Here is a 20,935-nt window from a genome sequence, read left to right as displayed (position 1 = left end):
CAATATTCATTTGATTTGTTTCATTTTGGATTTGAATGTACTTTTACTCATAAAACATGAACAAAAACAATTCAAACATTTAATCAAGTATTTCAAAATTCCACGTGAACTCCACATACAAGCATTAGACTTCAAAATCCAATTCACATATTATCTGTCAATTCAAGTCCATAAAAATCTCAATCCAATAACAGCTCCTAAATATCTAGATATTTAGAGTAAGAAGACAAACTACGTGGCGAGAAAACAGAGCACCATTTGTCTTCTTATCCAAATATCTCGATGAAACCGCTTTCAAAACTGAGCAACACTAAAAATATCTAAAGATCCGAAAACACATTCTGATTTCTTTTTTTGTAAATACAATAAAAGTTAGAAATTAATCTATACAATAGCGTAGATTAGAGGCCCAACAACGATCAGATGGGCCCAAAAATATTAAAGGTAGATCAAATGCTCTTTTTTTTCAGTTCGCCGAGATATTAAGGGGGTGTTATTGGTTTATTAATTTGTAAATCCATATAGAATTTGAAAATTTCTATTAATTATGAAATCAAGATATATGGATTTTGAAATAACATGTGTTTACCCATGGATTTGAATCCTTCTATTTTTCTCTTTCAATTCCATTCAATTCCATTTAAAACATAATTTGGATTCTCAAATCCAAAAACAAATGACTAAACGAATAACATATGATTTTAACTAGTATTTATAAATCATAGAACCAATAACACATGAATTTAATTAGGATTTTAAAATCAATGATTGAATAACAAATGATTTTTGTTTGGATTTCTAATTCCATATAAATCCATGAACCAATAACCCCTCCTAAGAGTAAGAAGACAACTGGTGCTCTGTTTTCTCGCCACGTAGTTTTTTTTTTTCTTAGAAAAAGAATTTTATTAATAAATGAGTAACCTTTAAATATCTCGATGAAACCGCTTTCAAAGCAGAGCAACACTCCACTGCTTTACTATTCCTTTTAAACTGTGACTGCTTCCATACACTCACAGTCACATGTACTCTCCTCCAACACAAACACGTCACTTGTAGCAAAAAAACAGTAACAAGAAACAGAGAAGATCAACCACGTCTTCTTCTTCGTCTCTCTCTCTTTTTCGCATAAAATTCCAGATTCACTCTGCTTTTTATCCTTTAATCAGTGATTTTTCCTTTTTATTAGCGATCGTCGGTGTGATTCTATCCGATCACTGAAAGCGAAAAAAACAAAACTTTTCTCAACCTTTTCTGAATATCCATGGCAAACCCTAAGCTCACTAGGATTATAAGCACAAGGGATCGCGTGCAGGACACGCTCTCTGCTCACCGCAACGAACTCGTCGCTCTTCTCTCCAGGTATGTCGTCAAGATCCTGATTCCCCTGTTTTTATTTTCAACCCTTTTTAACTTACTATTGCTTGTTGGTTTGTTTCATGTGTTTCTTTTTGTGAAGATATGTGGATCAGGGAAAAGGGATTCTTCAGCCACATAACTTAATCGACGAACTCGAATCTGTAATCGGAGACGATGCAACGAAACAGAGTCTCTCTGATGGTCCTTTTGGAGAAATCCTCAAATCAGCAATGGTAAAAACTTAACCTTTTCATTTTCTGGGGTCAATTCAAAATCCCATGAATTTCATCAAAAAAAACTAATTGTAGGAAGCGATAGTTGTGCCACCATTTGTTGCTTTAGCTGTTAGACCAAGACCTGGTGTTTGGGAATATGTTCGTGTTAATGTCTTCGAGCTAAGTGTTGAACAGTTAACAGTCTCTGAGTATCTTCGTTTCAAAGAAGAACTCGTTGATGGACCTAATAGTGACCCTTTTCCTCTTGAGCTTGATTTCGAGCCCTTTAACGCAAACGTGCCACGTCCTTCTCGTTCGTCTTCCATTGGTAATGGAGTTCAGTTTCTGAATCGTCACTTGTCTTCTGTAATGTTCCGTAACAAAGATTGCTTGGAGCCTCTGCTTGATTTCCTTAGAGTTCATAAGTACAAAGGTCATGTAAGTTTCCTATAAAGCTCTTTTTGTTGCTGAAGATGTTGTTATGAAATTTGTGAAAATCTTAACTTTATTTGTGCGCAGCCGTTGATGTTGAATGATCGGATTCAAAGCATATCTAGGCTTGAAAGCCAACTTAATAAAGCAGAAGATCATATCTCTAAGCTTTCACAAGAAACTCCGTTCTCGGAATTCGAATATGCGCTTCAAGGAATGGGTTTTGAGAAAGGATGGGGAGATACCGCAGGGCGAGTTCTTGAAATGATGCATCTTCTCTCTGATATTCTTCAAGCTCCTGATCCTTCGACCTTGGAGAAGTTTCTCGGGATGGTTCCGATGGTTTTCGATGTTGTGATCTTATCTCCACATGGATATTTTGGGCAAGCCAATGTCTTAGGCTTACCTGACACTGGTGGACAAGTACCTTCCTAAACCCCTTTGTTAAATCTGTTTTTCGTATTTCGATTAGTTTTTGAAAGTTCTTCGATGTCTCAGGTTGTCTATATTCTAGACCAAGTTCGTGCCCTTGAGAGCGAAATGCTGTTGAGAATAAAGAGACAGGGGTTGGATATAACACCTAGGATTCTTATTGTAAGCATGTTTTGGTCATTGCAGGTTCTTAGTGACTAATCTCAATATCTTAAACTGTGTTTATGGACTACAATTTGTTTCTACCTTTTCTCAAGGTAACTAGGTTGATACCGGATGCTAAAGGAACCACGTGTAACCAGCGGTTAGAGAGAGTCAGCGGAACAGAGCATACTCATATTCTCCGGGTTCCTTTTAGGTCCGATAAAGGGATCCTCCATAAGTGGATTTCAAGATTCGACGTATGGCCTTATCTGGAGAACTATGCTCAGGTAAAAAAAAATCTTAGCTTTCTTGAGTTTTGTTTACTTCTTATGTAAGAAAAATAAGGTAACTGATATTTTTCAAAAACAGGATGCAGCAAGCGAGATTGTCGGTGAATTGCAAGGTGTACCCGATTTTATCATCGGTAACTATAGTGACGGAAACCTTGTTGCATCTTTAATGGCACATAGAATGGGTGTTACACAGGTAAGAGTTTCAAGTTTTTCAGATTTTCTTGTTATGTTGTTTGTCTATGGAACATCTCAGATTTGGATTCTTGAATTTTTTTGATATGAACAGTGTACTATTGCACATGCTTTGGAGAAAACCAAGTATCCAGATTCAGACATTTACTGGAAAGATTTCGACAACAAGTATCATTTCTCTTGTCAATTCACAGCTGATCTAATCGCAATGAACAACGCAGATTTCATCATCACAAGCACTTACCAAGAAATCGCGGGAACGTAAGTGACTTTATATATCGAAAAGCGGTTTGTTTTTCAGTTTCATATCCGCAATACTAATGTTACTTTCTCAGGAAGAACACGGTCGGTCAATATGAAAGCCATGGGGCTTTTACGCTCCCGGGACTATACAGAGTAGTACACGGCATCGATGTGTTTGATCCGAAGTTCAACATAGTCTCGCCCGGCGTAGACATGGCCATATATTTCCCGTTTTCTGAAGAAACTAAGAGACTTACAGCTTTACATAGTTCAATAGAGGAAATGCTCTATAGCCCTGAGCAGACTGATGAGCATGTGTAAGTTATTGGCATTCTGTTATTCAATTCGGTTTATTTGGTTTTGGGAATTCATAACCGAAAACCAAATAATTTCCGGTTTTGGTTTGGCAACATTTCAGTTTAGTTTGGCTTAAATTGCCGGATTTTGGTTCGGGTTGTGTTTTGCAGCGGTACACTGAGCGATCGGTCAAAGCCAATACTCTTCTCTATGGCGAGGCTCGACAAAGTGAAGAACATCTCCGGTTTAGTTGAGATGTACAGCAAGAACACAAAGTTGAGGGAGCTGGTTAATCTGGTTGTAATATCTGGTAACATTGATGTGAACAAGTCCAATGACAGAGAAGAAATCGCAGAGATTGAGAAAATGGATAACCTTGTGAAGAGTTACAAGCTTGATGGACAGTTTCGTTGGATAACGGCTCAGACAAACCGAGCTCGAAATGGTGAGCTTTACCGATACATCGCCGATACAAGAGGTGCTTTTGCTCAGGTAATTGGCATTCAATGTTTCCAGTTTGGTTATTTCGTTTATTCAATTCGGTTTGGTTTGGTTTGTTTAGTTTGATTTTTGAGTTGGATTCTGTTTGTATAACTTAGGAACTTAAACTAAACATGATATTTTAAATAAATTATAAGAATATTATGTAATTATGTAATTTATGTTTTATATTTTAGTCTATTAGGCTATTAGCTATGAAAAGTATGATCATTATGTTAATGTGACCTTTTTGTATAATATATTTAGCCTGCATTCTACGAGGGTTTTGGGCTTACGGTAGTGGAAGCGATGACTTGCGGGCTTCCGACTTTCGCCACTTGTCAGGTGGTCCTGCAGAGATCATCGAGCACGGGCTCTCGGGTTTCCACATCGATCCATACCATCCTGAGCAAGCGGGTAACATAATGGCTGATTTCTTTGAACGTGGCAGGGAAGATCCAAACCATTGGAAGAAAGTATCGGACGCTGGTCTCCAAAGGATATACGAAAGGTAACAAAAAAAAAACTAAAACAAAACGCTTAATTATCTCTTAAATAATCATGTTTAATTTAAACTCGATATGGTTTGTGTAGGTACACATGGAACATATACTCGGAGAGATTGATGACACTAGCTGGTGTGTATGGTTTCTGGAAATATGCATCAAAATTGGAGCGTCGTGAGACTCGGCGATATCTTGAAATGTTCTACATTCTCAAATTCCGCGACTTGGTCACAATTCGCAACCATTTTCTTTTTCTTCTATATATATATATAAGCTCTCAATGATCTCATTAACTTATGATTTGTTCTCTTTGTTTCAGGTGAAAACTGTTCCTCTAACCGCCGACGACTGACCCGGTTGGGCGTTGGATGAAGTGTTGGGCTGTAAAAAAGAATAAAAGATGAGTAACCTTGGCTATGTAGTATGTACCCTATGTTGTGTGTATGAAAGGAAGATTTGTTCCATGGAGTTATTACGAACTTCGTGGTACTTTTGTGTTGTCTCATGTGTGTGACCGACATGTTGAAAAAAATCACGTGAAGTTTGTAGCTTATAATAAAAAGTCTTCAATGGAACTTTCATTTCACATGTAATTCGTTTCAAAGTGTAATAACTAGATCGATTTCAACATTATCCTAGTTACAACGTTATTTTCACATGTTTTAGAAACTAGTCTCGGAGTAAAAAAAATTTAAGTAACCATTTCTCAATTCTAACCAAATTATCAAATTTATATGAATGTTACTGAAAAATTAGACTAGGAAACATTATAATTTTGATGTATCATTATTATTATAGCTGACAAAGCTAATTACTCTAGTTACTTTTTTTTTAATAACTGGTTGTCAAATAATTTTTGTTTTATTTCTGATTATAAAAATCATCAAAATCCAAAATTGATATATTTATACAGAATTGTTTGTGCAATAAAAATATATAGAATTTTCTTACGAAACTGAGAGAGTAACAAACAAAATACTTTATATTTCAGTTCTAAGTTCACAACATTCTCTTAGGAGCAAAAGAGGAGTTGGTAGATATAAAAATGCTGGTTCAAGATTTGGCAGGATATATATAGTCATATAACTAAAACTAAAACCGAAAACTACACATTATGGGTCTTATTTATTTTATTTTTTTTCGGTATGGGTCTTATTTTTTTTCTTCTTTAAATCACATTTATTGATAAATATCGAGATACACAATTGATGCGTGAGTAAGATAATAATGATATAGAAACTGAAATAAATAAATAAATAACCTGAGAGAAGAGAAGAGAGACAAAAGCAGCTTTAATTGACCAATGAATCAAATCCAGAAAGGACACTTCTCTCTCTGGTCAATTGCTCGCTTCCCGTGTCGTGGAAAATGATTCTTCCTATGCAATAAACAAACATCAATCATCATTCTTTTTAATTTTTTCTCTATTTATTTCTCTGTTTTTTTTTTCTTTTGAACAAAATGTTTTATTCTCTTTCAAAATACAATTTTTCTTGACCAAAAAAAAACAAATTTACTCCACATTTTCTCGTAGTAAAATACATTAACACGTTTACCAAAAAAAAAAAACATTTACTCAGAATATATTTATGAGAATGAGGTATATGAAACCTAAAATCTTTCATCAAACATTTACTCCTAGTATTTTTAGTTTAAAACTTTTATTCTCATAGTTAAAACATTTTAGAATCTCGATGTTTCTTTCAACTTTGTGAGATTGTTTAATGAAACCAATAAATCCCGGAACTCGATATTCCACTTGAGTTATCAAATTAAATAGTTGCATTTTTTTTAGCTTTGTTTACATAAATAGTTGCATATCTTTATAACCTCTTCTACACGCTACATCATTTTTGTTTGCTCATTTTTTGTGAATGCTCCTTTATTTAGTTTGTTTGTTTTCACTTATTAACACAGTACAAAATACTATAACTAAATGTTAGAGTAATTACCTTTTGTTAAAGAGTAATTACCTATTTACCTATTAACCTGTTTACAATATTGTAAGGTATTCAACACTCCGAGAAGGTGAGAACCAATCAAGAAATCCCAATCTCACTCATCTATTTTAACGCTAAACAGCTGGAGATTCTATCCTCTCCCCCAAAAATATCAAAAATCACATAAACATACAAAATTTAACGACATGGATATAGTACAATTAATAGGACAATAGCATTAATAACCACGATAAGATTACACTTGACGTTATATAATAACGAACCAAATAAACCATCCCTCGGACTAATGTCCTCTTGTGATCCGATTTTCGGTCCACTATATACTAACAAATAAAAGTAAAAACAAAGATAATTCCTTCATTTTTATTTTTACTTAAACTAACACACTCATTACTAAACTAGAGTTGACCATAGGCGTGAGCGAAGTAGGCAAGAGCTCCAACGAGTGGTGCATTGATGTAAGTAGCCGGCTCGGACTGCTCGTAATCGGACCGTTCGTCCGGGAAGCGATCATGCTGGTCCGGACCACCAACGACTGCACCAACAAGGAAATTAGGGTTTGGAGATTGAGAGTTCATGATTGCAAAGCCTTGGTGGCATTGGATCTTGGCCGGGTGGCTTGCAACACAAGGTAAAGAGGAGCCACGATGGTGGATTCGCCGTGGGAATTTCGGACCGTAACCAACCATGTAAGACATTCTTAATGGGTTGTCTCCAAGTAGATAATCCACCTATTAAATAACAATAAAAAAGTTTTTTCATATTTAACAAAATAATCTGAAATTCTAAAACTCTAAAGATGAGAGATTTTTAGAATTGGACCTGTCTTTTGGCGATGGAGCGGAGGCGACCGGGAGTGTAGACGGAGCCACCGCAATGGACGACTGTTTTGGCGGAGGTTAAGTATTTGGCGTAGGTTAAGAGCAAGAACGATGTTGACGTCACGTATTGCATGTTGGCGTCTGCCATTTTAAACAATAATCCACCTACATAACACATGAATAAAAAGTGTTTAATATTCACAAGAGCAAATTTATTGAGTCAAATAATATAATCCCAAAATTAGAAAAGTAAAATAGCTTATTTATCTGGAAAAAAAGCACCAAAACAGAAAAAGCTCGTAAGATATCCGAAAATTATTAAATAATGTAAGAACTTCACAAATAATTACCATAACATTTAAATGAGGTAAAAATTAGTAAAAGACTAGGTAAGAACCTGGGGTATACTGAGTAGAAGAGAAAGGAGCTCCAGGAATAACAGAGCAAATGAAATTATCAGCATGACCTTTGTATTCATGAAGTGTCTTCACATTCTGAACCAAAAATGCCTTCACACCAAAAAAACAAAATTAAAAAATTAGGGATTGTCATAACAAATCAACAACAAAAAATAGATTAGTTTTTTTCTAATTTAGATTTTACCTTTGTAAGAAGAATTCTGGCTCCAGCGTGCTTGTTATCCCAACCAAAAGTGTTATCATACTCGGCAGCTCCAAGGATTTGTCCATTAATTTTTATGTAATTCAAATATTTTAAATTCTTTGTCGCTTTTTGTAACCAAGCAGCTCCCCACAACAATTCATCCTACCAAAATAACAAACCTTTCTTTAATTTTCAGCATTTTCCAAAATCTGATCATTATGTGTAAATAAATTCATTTATTTACCTGATAGCCAGAGTAAGAGCAATAAAATGGACAAACATCAGGTTTCAATCCTGCACTATAAGTTCCTCTGTATTTGTCCGCAAATGCAAAAACCTAAAATTCACCACACCAAAAAAAATCAATTAGGTTTCTTTAAAAGTTCTTAGTGTGACAAAATTAAAGTATGACAAAAATCTTATACCCTGATGGCTCGTTTGAGGAGGACTTTGGAGTAAGAAGGATCAGACTTTCTGAAAACAATAGCGGCTGCGGCTAGAGCGGCGGCGGTTTCAGCGGCGACATCAGAACCAGGAGTGTTCTTGTCAACTTTAAACACACTTCTTACAGTATCCATGTCTTCTGGTCTTTCCCAACAAGAATGGTCTTTATTAGCATCACCAACTTGAACATAAATGGTATCAGGACTTGAAGTGGCTTTGAGAAGATAATCAGTAGCCCAACGAATCGCTATTTTAGCGTTTTGTAATTCAGATTTCATGAGACCACCAAATTCGATTACACTCCATGATAACATTGTGGTTGTGAATGCCATTGGGAATCCAAATTTGATGTTGTCTCCTGCATCATAGTATCCTCCAACCAAATCCACCTAATCAACAAAACAAAAAACCCCAATTTTAACACAAAGTTGAGATTTTTGAAAAGAGGGAACAAAAAAAAACAACTAATAAAGGTTGGATCTTTTGACGATATTGATTCAGAATTTAACCTACATTGTTGAGAATCTTGAGATCTATCACTAACTAAGCAAGCCCATGTTCTTTAAAACAGAGATTTTAGTAAAGGAAGGAAAAAAAAAAAACCCTAATTTTATCCTCTGTTTTTTTTATGCAGTCATGAATAAAGGCTGGATCTTTTGACGATATTGATACAAAAGTTAACCTACATTGTTGAGATCTCTCACTAACCAACCAAACCCATTTCATATTTTCCATAAAAAAGAGAAGAGAGTGAGAAAAAAGTTGAGGTGATTTACATGAAGAGCAGAGCCATCAGAGAGACCAGAGTCTTTTCTCCAACTCATTCTCTGGTTAGAAGGAAGTTTCCCAGACCTTTGGCCTTCAAAGAAGAGGATTGATTTGGTGAGAGCGTCTTTGTAGTTGTGCTTGGCCACGTGGTGACGATGGTGATGTGTGTTGAAAAGAGAAGAAGTAGGGTAAGTGAAGCCATTGCAGAGAAAGAAGAAGAAAGACAGGAAAATGGTGACTCTGAAGGAAGAAGAAAATAGAAGAAGAGCCATTTCTCTGAGAGAGGAGAGAGAGAGCTTCTATTAACCAACCAACGAATAGATTGCAGAAGCTGGTTTGTGGGAAACAGAGGAAGTGGCTCAGCTTTTTATAGAGGAAAAAAAAAAGGGTTCTCTCTCTCCTCGCTCTGTGGCTAGTTAAAAAGTTTTTGACTACTTTTTTTTTGTGTTTCCCATGTGGTAAAACGAGTTTTAGAGCTGAGATTGTTGCATTGTCCAAAATTAGAATAAAGAAATACTTGAGGGGTTTTTGGGAAATATTGAAAAATAACTTATTGTCCGTACATGTGCTTGTTTCGACTCGTTTGGGTCCTTTGGGAGATGGAAGCCCATTCGCAATCTAAGTTATGACTAAAGATTCATTTCACTTATTGTATCTGATTTTATTCTTGGATTTATTTTGAATACATTTGGATAAGAATCGGTGCTTGTGAAGTATGTAAATGACAAAACGATCTACTTTAAAATTTATTTTCTTTCAATTAGGTGAAAAACAAAACAAAATTTTGTTTCCATTATGCCGATTTTGAGCATTAACCTTCATCTTCGTATTTATACCAGTTGTGAAAAAAATACCTACTATAAATACCATCAAGTGTTGGTCGAACAATCAAAAAATGTCATACAAGAAACGAAGAAAGATGACTAACGGATTATCAACACTTTGTTTCTCTTTTTTATTTTTGTTTAAATGCGTTTGCAAGAGTTTTTAAAGTATAGATGTTTGTAGAATTGATATTTATTATGTTCAGAGACAATGAGTATTTATACAAGGAGTAGCAGCTAGGGTATACAAAGAGAATTAAAGACAATATATACAACTTAACATAATTGTCTCCATGATGTGCGTAATCACGAGTTGACCGAATCAATCATGATATGATTGATATCCTTAATACGCCCCCTCAAGATGGAGGTGCTCGTACAACTCCAATCTTGTCGGAGAAGTTCGTGAAAGCAGCCCGGGAAAGTGGTTTGGTTAGGGTGTCTGCAAGTTGGTCATGAGTTGAAACGTGAACGACCCGAAGTGCACCGGATTGGACTTGATTCCTGATAAAGTGATAGTCTAATGCAATGTGTTTCATCCTTGAATGGAAAACCGGGTTCGCACAAAGATACGTTGCACCGACATTGTCACAATAAATGACAGGTGCTTTTGAAAGCGTAATACCAAGTTCCGCAAGAAGTGAGCAAATCCACATTAACTCTGAAGACGCGTTTGCAACTGACCTGTACTCCGACTCCGTTGATGAGCGTGTGACACCGTTTTGCTTTTTAGAAGACCATGAGATTGGATGTTTGCCGAGATAAACAATGTAACCATTCGTGGAGACATAGTCATCCGTGTCACCAGCCCAATCTGCATCCGAATAAGCATGTAGTGATAGTGTGTTGCCTTTGCGAAGAAAAATTCCATGTGTCGTTGTTCCTGCCAAGTATCGAAGCACTCTTTTGACGGCTTGCCAGTGATCCGTTGTTGGCATATGCATGTATTGGGAGAGACGATTTACAGCATAGGAGAGGTCTGGTCTAGTGAACGCAAGGTATTGAAGACTCCCAACAATGCTTCTATATTCTGTTGGATCTGATAGACGTGTGCCGGAGTGAAGCGTGAGCTTAGGAGATGCTGCCATTGGCGTTGTGACCGGCTTCGTAGAGAGCATGTTTGTGCGGGCTAGTAGATCGAGTATGTACTTCCGTTGACATAAGTGAAGACCCGTGGGAACGCGCTTTGCTTCTATGCCAAGGAAATAATGCAAATCTTCATGATCTTTAACGGAGAAACGTGTAGCCAAAGCATCTAGTGTATGCTGCAACAAAACCGCATCATTTCCTGTAACCAAAATATCGTCTACATAGACAAGCATATAAACAATAGACTGTCCACTTCGCAAGATGAATAAGGACGTGTCTGAAACAGAATTAACAAAACCAACTTGTAGAAGATAATTTCGTAATTCAATGTATCATGCCCGAGGTGCTTGCTTAAGTCCGTAAAGAGCTTTCCTTAGACGACACACATAGTTTGGTCTATCCTTGTCTACAAACCCAGGTGGTTGAGACATATAAACTTCCTCCGTCAGCGTGCCTTGAAGAAATGCGTTGTTAACATCCAACTGTCTAATTGGCCAAGAACGATCAACAGCCACACCAAGGATTAGACGGATGGTCGTAGATTTGATGACGGGACTAAAAGTCTCTGCATAATCTAGACCGGGTTTCTGATTGTATCCCTTGGCAACAAGTCGGGCTTTGAAACGATTGATCGATCCATCCGGATTATATTTCTTCGTGAATATCCACCGACAACCAACGATCGTGACTGATGGATGAGGCGGAGGAACAAGATCCCAAGTGTGATTTCCAATCTGAGCATTGATTTCCGAGCCCATTGCATTTCTCCAACGCTGGTCCTTAAATGCTTGAATTGCTGTGCGGGGTTCGGGATCCGGTCCAGAAGCAAGTAACGTGGCGAGGAGATATTTTTGGTTTGGTTTGGAGATGCCTGACTTAGCCCGAGTGGACATCGGATGATTATTGACAGGAACAGATGCAACGGCTTGTTCTGGTGACGGAGGTACCGGATTTAGTGGTGGTGACGGTGATGATGTTGGAGACACAGTGGAGGTCGTGTTTTGAGAAGAAGTTGGTGTTTGGGACGATGGTGTCAATTGGGCCGAGTTTGGTGTAGTGTTTTGGGCTGTATTTTCGGAATTTGTTTGGGCTGTATTTTGGGAATTGTTTTGGGCCGAGTTTTGTGTTTGTGGGCTATTTTGATTATTTGGATTTTTGTGGATCGTAGGTGAGCTATTTTGTGGAGGTGAATGCTGGGCTGTGGGTTGCAGCCCATTTTCAGTAGGAGCAGTGGGCTCAGACGGGGAAGGAGAAGAAGTTGAAGAAGAAGAGTTAAAATTCAGAGGTGATACCTGAGAGTGATGCGATGTCGGAGACTGCGAAGGCGGCGGCGTTGAAGTGTCACGGTGAGGACCTGAGCACGGGGGAGCGGATGGTCTGGTCGGAGGAGAGATAGGGAGAGTTGTATGAGTGGAACCGTTTGTCACAGTAGCCATGTTCTGTTCTTGAACCCGTGAATTTTCCGGTGAAGTCAAAGAGAACGGAAAAGTGTGTTCATCAAACTGAACATGTCGTGAGGTGTAGAGGCGTCCAGTAGGTAGATGAAGACAATAATAGGCACTCTGAGTGTTTGAGTAGCCTAAGAAAACACAGCGAAGCGAGCGATCCTCTAATTTGTGGCGATTATAGGGTCGTAACCAGGGATAACACGAACAACTGAACACGCGAAGCTTGTCATAGTTGGGAGGCGTACCAAACATCTTCTGATACGGAGACTGCAAATTAAGGAGAGGCGTTGGAAGCCGATTAATAAGATAAACTGCAACTGCAAAAGCATAGGGCCAATACGTCTTTGGAACGGAGGCGCGAGACATTAATGTAAGACCCATCTCAACGATATGTCGATGCTTCCTTTCAGAGATCCCATTGTGTTCAGGAGTGTGAGGCGGGGATGTGAGATGCGTGATTCCATTCTTCGAAAGATAATCCCGTAAAGCTATATACTCGCCCCCATTATCTGAATAAAGTGTACCGATTTTTGCTTGAAAACGATTCTCAACGAGACTCTTGAAAACTATGAACGTATCTTTGACATTTGATTTCTGTTTCAAAGGATATAACCAAGCATACCGAGTGAAATGATCAACAAATAAAAGATAGTAGCGGAAATTATCAAGAGAGATTATAGGTGAGCTCCACACATCGGAATAGATATATTCAAGAGGACGAGAAGAGATGATTGTTGAATGTGAAAAAGGAACTTTGTGACTCTTATTAATCAAGCAATCCGAACAAGACAAAAGCTTTTGAGAAGGATTTAAAACAGGAAGTGAAAAATTTGAAATGATAGTGTTTAAAATTGCAGATGATGGGTGGCCTAAACGAGAGTGCCAATCGGAATTAGTAGCCTTAGAACATGGAGACGCAAGTAGAGCCACTGCTTGAGTCGATGTAATATGCCACTCATACAACTCATCCTTAGTTTGTCCTCGGAGTAATGGGACCCCCGTGCTGAGATCCTTCACCTGAAACGATGCAGGAAAGAATTCCACAGAGACACGATTAGCATTGCATAAGCGATACACCGAAATGAGATTCTTGTGTATGTTAGGTACATATAAAACTTTTTGTAGATTTAAAGGACGAGAGTTTGTGGATAGAGAAGTGGAACCAGTATGTGTAATTGGGATGGTGGATCCATCTGCAATCATCACGTCATCGGTGCCATTGTAGGGCTGGTGGAGTGCGAGGTTGTTCAAGTCCGACGTAATGTGATGGGTGGCGCCACTGTCAAGAAGCCAATTGTTGGCAGAGTATGGAGAACCAACTGCAAGATTCGCTCGGGGCTGCCAGGGAGTAAACGGAGACGATTGCGTCTGATTTGACGTGGATGAAAACTGCTGGAGCTGAGAACAACGCTTGGCACTATGCCCTTGGACTCCACAGATTTGGCAGCGACCCAAATATGGTTTGGGTTGACGGTTGTCAGAGCGGTACGTAGAGGAGGATTGCTGCCATGGCTGGGATCGATTGTTATTGTTGCGGGAATTGTCAAAACGGGTCTGCGAATTGCGATTGTTGTTGTTGTTGTTGTTGCGGTGGGACACGACATTGGCAGAAACCGGAGCTACGACCTCAGAGTTTAAGGCAAGTAATTTGCCTTCATGATTTATCAGCCTCTCATGAATCTCAGTGAGAGATGGAGGAGTATCTTTTGCTGCAATCTGATCTATCACCGGCTTGTACTCTTCTGGTAAGTTCTCCAAGACACGCTCCACTTGCTCTTCATGTTCCATTGATTTTCCAAGAAGCGCAAGTTGATCGAACCTGGTGATGAATCCTTGCATATATTCATCAATCGATTTGGTACCTTTCCTCCATTGCTTCAATTGTGTTCGGAGTTGAGAGACGTGACCATAGCTTGGGTTTGCATAGGTGTTGCGGAGAGTTTCCCAGATTTGGGCAGCAGTGGTGGCACGAGAGACCACGGGTTGAACAGACATGGATATAGCTCCGAGAACGGCACTATAGATTAGCTTGTCCTGTCTTCTCCAATACGTGTAGTCGGGATTGACAGTGACGACTTCATTGGTGGTGATGGTCGGAGCAGGCATGGTGTTGGATCCATTAAGAAATCCGGCTAACTCATAGCCATCAACGAGAGCGTGGATCTGTCGACTCCACATTAGGTAGTTGGTGTTCGTCAACTTGGTAACATTGCTCATGTTGACATTGAAAAGGGTCTTGTTGTTGAGAACGATTTCTACATTGGGAGCAGCCATTGATTTTGAGAGAAAAGAATCGAGTTTGGTATGTAAAAGAGAGAAAAGAAAATTTTGTAGGTTTATGGATCAAAGCTCTGATACCATATAGATGTTTGTAGAATTGATATTTATTATATTCAGAGACAATGAGTATTTATACAAGGAGTAACAGCTAGGATATACAAAGAGAATTAAAGACAATATATACAACTTAACATAATTGTCTCCATGATGTGCGTAATCACGAGTTGACCGAATCAATCATGATATGATTGATATCCTTAATATAAAGACCATTACAGCGAATGAAAGATCGACATGCATCTAGCTAGGTTTGGGTCAGGATCATGAATTGATTATGTAGCCTCAAAGGATCGTTGTTTCTCCACATTTGTTCAACAACTGTCTATGATTCTTGTTGTCGACTTTTATTTCGACGTGTAGGGCTGGGGCAACACGTCTATACGGATAACGAAGACATTGGTTACCTGGTTGGGTTAGTTTTCGCAGAGGGCCTAGCTTCTCCTTTGCCAGTTTTACTAAGAACGATGACTCGATGAGTCCATTATCACATCTTCATTATTGAAACCTTACGTTGTGTCTTAAATCTTGACGGGAAAACCAATGTTTCCACACAAGCCATTGTAGTCTTCAAATCGTATTATTTAACAAAAAATTTGTTTTGTTTATCCAAATTATGTAATACAGAGGCCAGAGCACACATCTCATGCTAATTAATTTGTCGTTTCTTAACATGTGTTCAAGATTAATGTATTACTTTTATAAAGGAATGAAAACAGTTCAAAATTTATTTACTCGATAAATTTGAGGGAAGGAATCTCTAAAGTGTGGGTACTCACTCACACAATATAATTTTTGGACGTTATGATTTAAGATTCGATTTAACCAAATGGCATATTAGTGTTTTTTTTTTTGGTAAGTAATGGCATATTAGTGTTTACTGATCTATCATGTATTTAATTTCAAAATTTTGTCGCTATTTATTTTTTATTTATGCCTTTCTTTTTTTTTTTTTTTTTTTGATAGGAGGATAGATACCCATTTTACTATTTTAGCTATATGTACAAATGCCAAATAAATAATCACAGCAACCGTTGAACCATTAACCGGTCTTGACAAATTTATATATGGACATGTTTCTGAGTAGATTGTATTGATGATGAGACTTGCATGATTTTATTTTAATCATTCCACATAACATGTGTGCATGTGATCAGCCTTTTAATACGAATCTATAAGGAACTATATAAACTCTGGCCACTATAAAAATTATTAGGAACTATAGTAGTGTTTTGTTCTTTTAATCGAATCCGTAATATGATCACTAATTAGAAATTGTTATGCGTTCTGCTAAGAAAAAGGTTACAATTATTTTGAATAATAAATTAATAATGTACGGTAAAAGCGTTACAGCAATGATTGTCATAACTTATCGGCAAGCCAATCACTTGATTTACGGAAAATTAATATAAACGTCGAGGGCCCAAAATATATCACAGGTAAATAGTGCTTCACTTTAAGTAGACAATTTTATACATTCTCACAAGTTCCAAACTTTAAACTGTTGTAAATTTGATATTCACAAATTGAAGTAGAAGTATAGTTTTCATTAAGGAATAACTAATATTGGCAACGGTCTCGTATTTGCTTGATTCGGGGTAGTGGAGCTAGACAAAATGGTTTCGAGCAGTTTTGTCAATAATGTACGAGGTTGGGCAATTGGGTGGTGATCTTGTATTCGTCGATGTGCATTCCTTTCTATCTAAATATGGTAAATCGTCGACTGGAGAGCCAAATGAAACAAGACATAATCGAAAAGTTTGAATTTGTTATCGACAAAATGCAACATGATGTCGAACTAGTTTGGCGTTGGCTTTGTGCCGAAAACATCCAACCAAATAGTGAAAGTGTATGGAGATACAAAATGAGATCATCTTTGATTTTGTCTGACTCACGGCAAAGGAAAGCATGCGAGCATCCTAACTTTTAAAATTTGTCAAGAAACTCAAAGTTAAACTGTTTTAGATATTTAGGGTCTCAAATATTTGTCTTTTTCTTTATAATAAAACAAATTTGATGAAAGACAGAATTGATCAAATCCATTTAATTTACCTGTAGCACATTTTTTTATATTAATTAATCACTATTGGCAGTAAAGCATTTGATTCTCATAAATGAGTTCTTGACTTATTGTACACCATGTTACAAGTTCAATCTTAATTAGAAAATACAATTGTTTTTTTTTTCTCAGATTACTACAAGAAATTTGTTCATTGTTAGCGCTAAAATATGCTATCTTACGTTATAGATAGCGAATTCACAAACGCTATGTTCTCGGCAGCTATGGTAGAGGACACCCATACGATAGCGTTTTCTGACATGCTATTATAGATCGTTCAATTATAGCGGTAATAGAATGCTGCAATATACTATATTATAGCACACATTTAGTGTTATTTTATATTGTATTGTAGCATATTTCTATTTGATATATATATATATATTTAATTTGATTTATATATTATTATTATATTTAAATCTTGTTTTGCAAAATAAATTTAATTGGATTTATAATATAACTTTTATTTTTTTCATAAATCATCAAAATACATAAAAGTATTACTACATTATCCATTTTTTACATAACATCATACAAAGTTTTAAACAAAATAAAGCTAACATCATAAAGATAAACTTCAATCTCATTTATATGTTTCGCCTTCCCATATCATCCCCGTCCATAATCTCTGTAAGCATGTGTACAAAAGCATCAACATATATCACAGTCTTCAATCTTGTTTCCTCAATAGTTTTTATCTTAAAATCAATGCTGCATCAAACGCCAAAAATTTAACAAACTCAGAGAGACATCTAGAAGAAAATAAAGAGATAACTCATACATATATCAGTCTCTAATTTTTTTACATGGTAAAGAGATTCAAACCCAATAGTGGTGATGAAGCTCATGATAATAATATTAAACAAAGAGGATGCTAAACTAATCCATGTATATAAACCAAATAACGAGATCACAAAACATGGTGAAATCATTAGTTGCAAATAGTTCTACCTAAAGTAAACACACCACACCATAGAAAACACAACAGTTATAAAATCATCAGAATAAAGAAAAGAAAAGAGCAAAGTATTTATATTCTTAAAAGACTACCTCTTTCGTGAGCATTCGTCCTCAACATGTCCCACCTCTTTCTTAACAGCTCCTAAAGATGAAGAAGAATTGATTTCCACTACCTGTTCTTGTATATTCTGCTCATCTATCTGTAATAACATTAAAGCAAAGGTATTTGGAGCAGCAAAGTATTAACATTATTTTCACTTGTCTTATAAACTGATCTCTGCATATCACAAAGAAAATACATAACTACAAAAGACAACCTATGTTTTTATCAAAATGTAAAACTAATTAAGATGTTAGAAATATCAAAAGCACCTGAATTATCCTTCCTTGTTCTTTATTTTGCCAACCATCAAGTCATCCACAAAAAATCCATAATATCAAACGGAGAAATTAACCAAACCAAGCACTAAAATTCAAATAGACAATGTGTAGCCAAACCTGAAGATCATCAACTTCACAGCCAACGTGGAGCAAGACCCTTATACAAGCTGCAAAATAAGAAATCAAACACAAAAGGCTAGCAGTAACAAGAAAGTACCTTCCAAAATCCTCTCCTTTAAATAATAAACTCACATTAAATCATCAGAATCTTTTGATTCACTTCTCTCCGACTAATCTCATGTTGGACTACTAGTGCATGTCTCAGGAGCTTCAGGCTTTTCAACAGGTGTAGCCGTGTAGGTGAAGACACGACTTTCTTATTTTCATTACGAGCATTCTCGTTCGCAGCTTACTTCCTATTGTTCATTTACCTACACCAAAAAGTTCAAATAAATGAAGTTACTAAATCCGAAGAGCAAATATAGACACATCATGTGTTAGAACTTAGAATTGAAGTAATCTTACATTTTTTTACGGTTCCACCACTCGAGATATTCAACAAGTCTCTCTCAAATCGTACAAGCTCCGGCTGCAACACTTTAGCAATCAAAATGATAATTTAATAGAAAGAGTTTCACACACGAGCTCCATCTCTAGATACAAAGAGTTTTCTTTTTGGATTTGAAGCTTACAGTTTACAGTTTTCTCCTAATGAAGAATACCTTTTTGGTTTTCCAATTTCCAAATTAAAGAAAGCTAAAATCCCTAATTGAGATGGCTTACCATTTTGTGAGGATGAAGAAGGAGAAGAAGAAGAGTCATTGAATCTCTACTTATCGAAGTATATTAATCCGTCCATCACCACCATTACCATGTCCTCTCTCTCTCTCTACTTCCCGATCTAAAACTCTTCGAATCATCCCTTTCTCTACTTGAATTCATCTTCTCTGTTCCCAAAGCGATTCTCCTCCACGGTAGATTGAAACTTCATCGTGAGAAATAGATCGGGATTGATAGGTGGAGATGTGGGGTTTCGGTTGCGTCTATTTAATTTGGTGGTGGCGGCAGCGGCGGAAGCCATTGGAGGGGAGTTAGGGTTTGGCTGAGTTGATTCGAGCCTAAGAGTTTTTTTATTTTATTTTTCTAGTCTCTGAGATAATTTGTTTAGGTCTTTGAGAAAAGAAGAAAAACTAAAGTGTTCGCGGCTATCTAAATTTTTTGGCTAAGTATTGACGGAATACGTGATTTTAGCTTCCTGCTTACTGATTTTATATTATAGCGTTTATTAAATGTTATTGATAGAAATTATTCAAAATCAAAATATCAAATCAATCATTCATAGCAATTAGTGAAACCGTGCTATCGTGAACTGCTATCAATGCTCACTTTTTTTGTAGTGGATTGTGAATATAAACTTTTGGAATGTTTCATTGCCTTTGAGGCTGAGCCATCTATTATATATGAATCCCAAATGTGATATGATCCATCATTAAGTTTATATATAAATCAAAAATTAAAAATATGTGTTATTTAATAATTTTAGTTGTAGTTTATAACCAATGAAATTTTAACACAACATTACTTTAGTGTTATTAGTGATTTTTTTCCCGAAGATTAGTCTACTGTCTACGTGAAGACACCTCCAACCAGCAACATGGATCCGCTTACTAGGACTGCTAAGGCTAACAATGAGATATATATATACACTTGAGCCTTATTAACCCAAAAAAAAAAAAAAAAAAATTGATGCACTTTGAGCCAAAACCATAAGCATGGAAGACATCGTGTCTATGTAACTATTATTTCTTCATTTTATTTTATTTTTTTAACATAATTTTTAATTATTTAATCCAGACACAAGTAAATTAAACTTTTTGTGACTCATGCTATTTTACGTACCAAACATTTGAAGTCCTTCTTCTCACTGTCTCCCTCTTTCTAATCTTATTGAAACGACTAGTTAAAGTTAAACCATGGATATCGCTCTTTTGCCTAACTTACACTGACCTTCCCATTTTTGGTCTCCTGTTTTGCAATTTTTTTTTCTAATTCGCTGGTTATAACTACTAACTTAAACGTCGAAAAATCTTCATAAGACCATCCCCATTTTTGTCCCACATTACATGACCGTGTTTCTGTTTCATGATATGCTTATCCGTCTAGCATAGTAGGCATTCTCGCATATTCGTATTGCCAATCAACCTCATAGATACTCCCATGAGTGCGTCCTCGCGGAATAGTTCCCAATCCAAATGCCTAATAATTGTTTCCCGATCGACTATTGAAGAACGAAGTTTTGATTTCTTCTCAAAGGTCGGATTGCTCGCATGTGGAACGCCGAAAAGCAGTAAATCCGACGTTCTTCCATGAAAATTTCTCATTCTGGACCAATCTTCCGACGAGATTAATTTTTATAGTTATTGTTCACGTTTTGAGTATATCGTGACATCTTATATAGTCCTCAAAACGGTTAAATTGAATTTTTTTTTTCTTGATAACACGTGAAAATTATTAATTTTTTTTTTACGTGAAATTACTTCTTAAATGGAATAATTATGGCAAAGCTACTATTTTCAACCAAAACAAATCATAAGACTTTTCTTTCTTTGACAAAGAAAACGCCTTATATTTCAAATTCAGAATCAAA

The 20,935-nt window shown here is 36.6% G+C and overlaps 2 protein-coding genes and 1 long non-coding RNA gene across 9 annotated transcripts; 1 reads left to right on the top strand and 2 right to left on the bottom strand.

Annotated features, from left to right (window-relative positions):
* The first annotated feature begins 973 nt into the window (after positions 1 to 973).
* Positions 974 to 5,249, top strand: LOC9308917 (sucrose synthase 3). The gene is given in 14 exon segments (XM_021023502.1): positions 974 to 1,362; positions 1,460 to 1,592; positions 1,668 to 2,012; positions 2,094 to 2,429; positions 2,505 to 2,600; positions 2,696 to 2,869; positions 2,952 to 3,068; positions 3,162 to 3,328; positions 3,403 to 3,627; positions 3,778 to 4,099; positions 4,355 to 4,424; positions 4,427 to 4,598; positions 4,682 to 4,820; positions 4,913 to 5,249. Coding segments are annotated over 14 exon segments (2,427 nt in total). The 5' UTR covers positions 974 to 1,264; the 3' UTR covers positions 4,946 to 5,249.
* A 1,470-nt stretch (positions 5,250 to 6,719) lies between these two features.
* Positions 6,720 to 9,624, bottom strand: LOC9308916 (endoglucanase 17). Its single transcript, XM_002872801.2, has 7 exons — positions 9,199 to 9,624; positions 8,404 to 8,811; positions 8,223 to 8,315; positions 7,979 to 8,140; positions 7,773 to 7,884; positions 7,377 to 7,540; positions 6,720 to 7,285 (listed from the first exon to the last, which is right to left on the bottom strand). The coding sequence occupies exons 1-7, from the start codon at positions 9,460 to 9,462 to the stop codon at positions 6,953 to 6,955; spliced, it is 1,536 nt and encodes a 511-aa protein (XP_002872847.1). The 5' UTR covers positions 9,463 to 9,624; the 3' UTR covers positions 6,720 to 6,952.
* A 7,821-nt stretch (positions 9,625 to 17,445) lies between these two features.
* LOC110227184 lies at positions 17,446 to 19,564 on the bottom strand. 7 transcript variants are annotated; one of them, XR_002330965.1, is made up of 5 exons: positions 18,814 to 19,564; positions 18,406 to 18,719; positions 18,280 to 18,299; positions 17,998 to 18,184; positions 17,446 to 17,658 (listed from the first exon to the last, which is right to left on the bottom strand). It is a non-coding gene; the product is annotated as an uncharacterized LOC110227184 (long non-coding RNA). The 7 variants fall into 7 exon arrangements; XR_002330962.1 differs by having other exon boundaries at positions 18,280 to 18,719; positions 18,814 to 18,885; positions 19,072 to 19,564; XR_002330963.1 differs by having other exon boundaries at positions 18,280 to 18,719; positions 18,814 to 18,877; positions 19,072 to 19,564.
* Between the last annotated feature and the right edge of the window lie 1,371 nt (positions 19,565 to 20,935).

The sequence above is a fragment of the Arabidopsis lyrata genome (genome assembly GCF_000004255.2).
Source record: "Arabidopsis lyrata subsp. lyrata unplaced genomic scaffold ARALYscaffold_6, whole genome shotgun sequence".
Classification (NCBI taxonomy): domain Eukaryota; kingdom Viridiplantae; phylum Streptophyta; class Magnoliopsida; order Brassicales; family Brassicaceae; genus Arabidopsis; species Arabidopsis lyrata.
The sequence above is the reverse complement of the archived record's forward strand: the minus strand, read 5'-3'. Positions and strand labels throughout refer to the sequence as shown.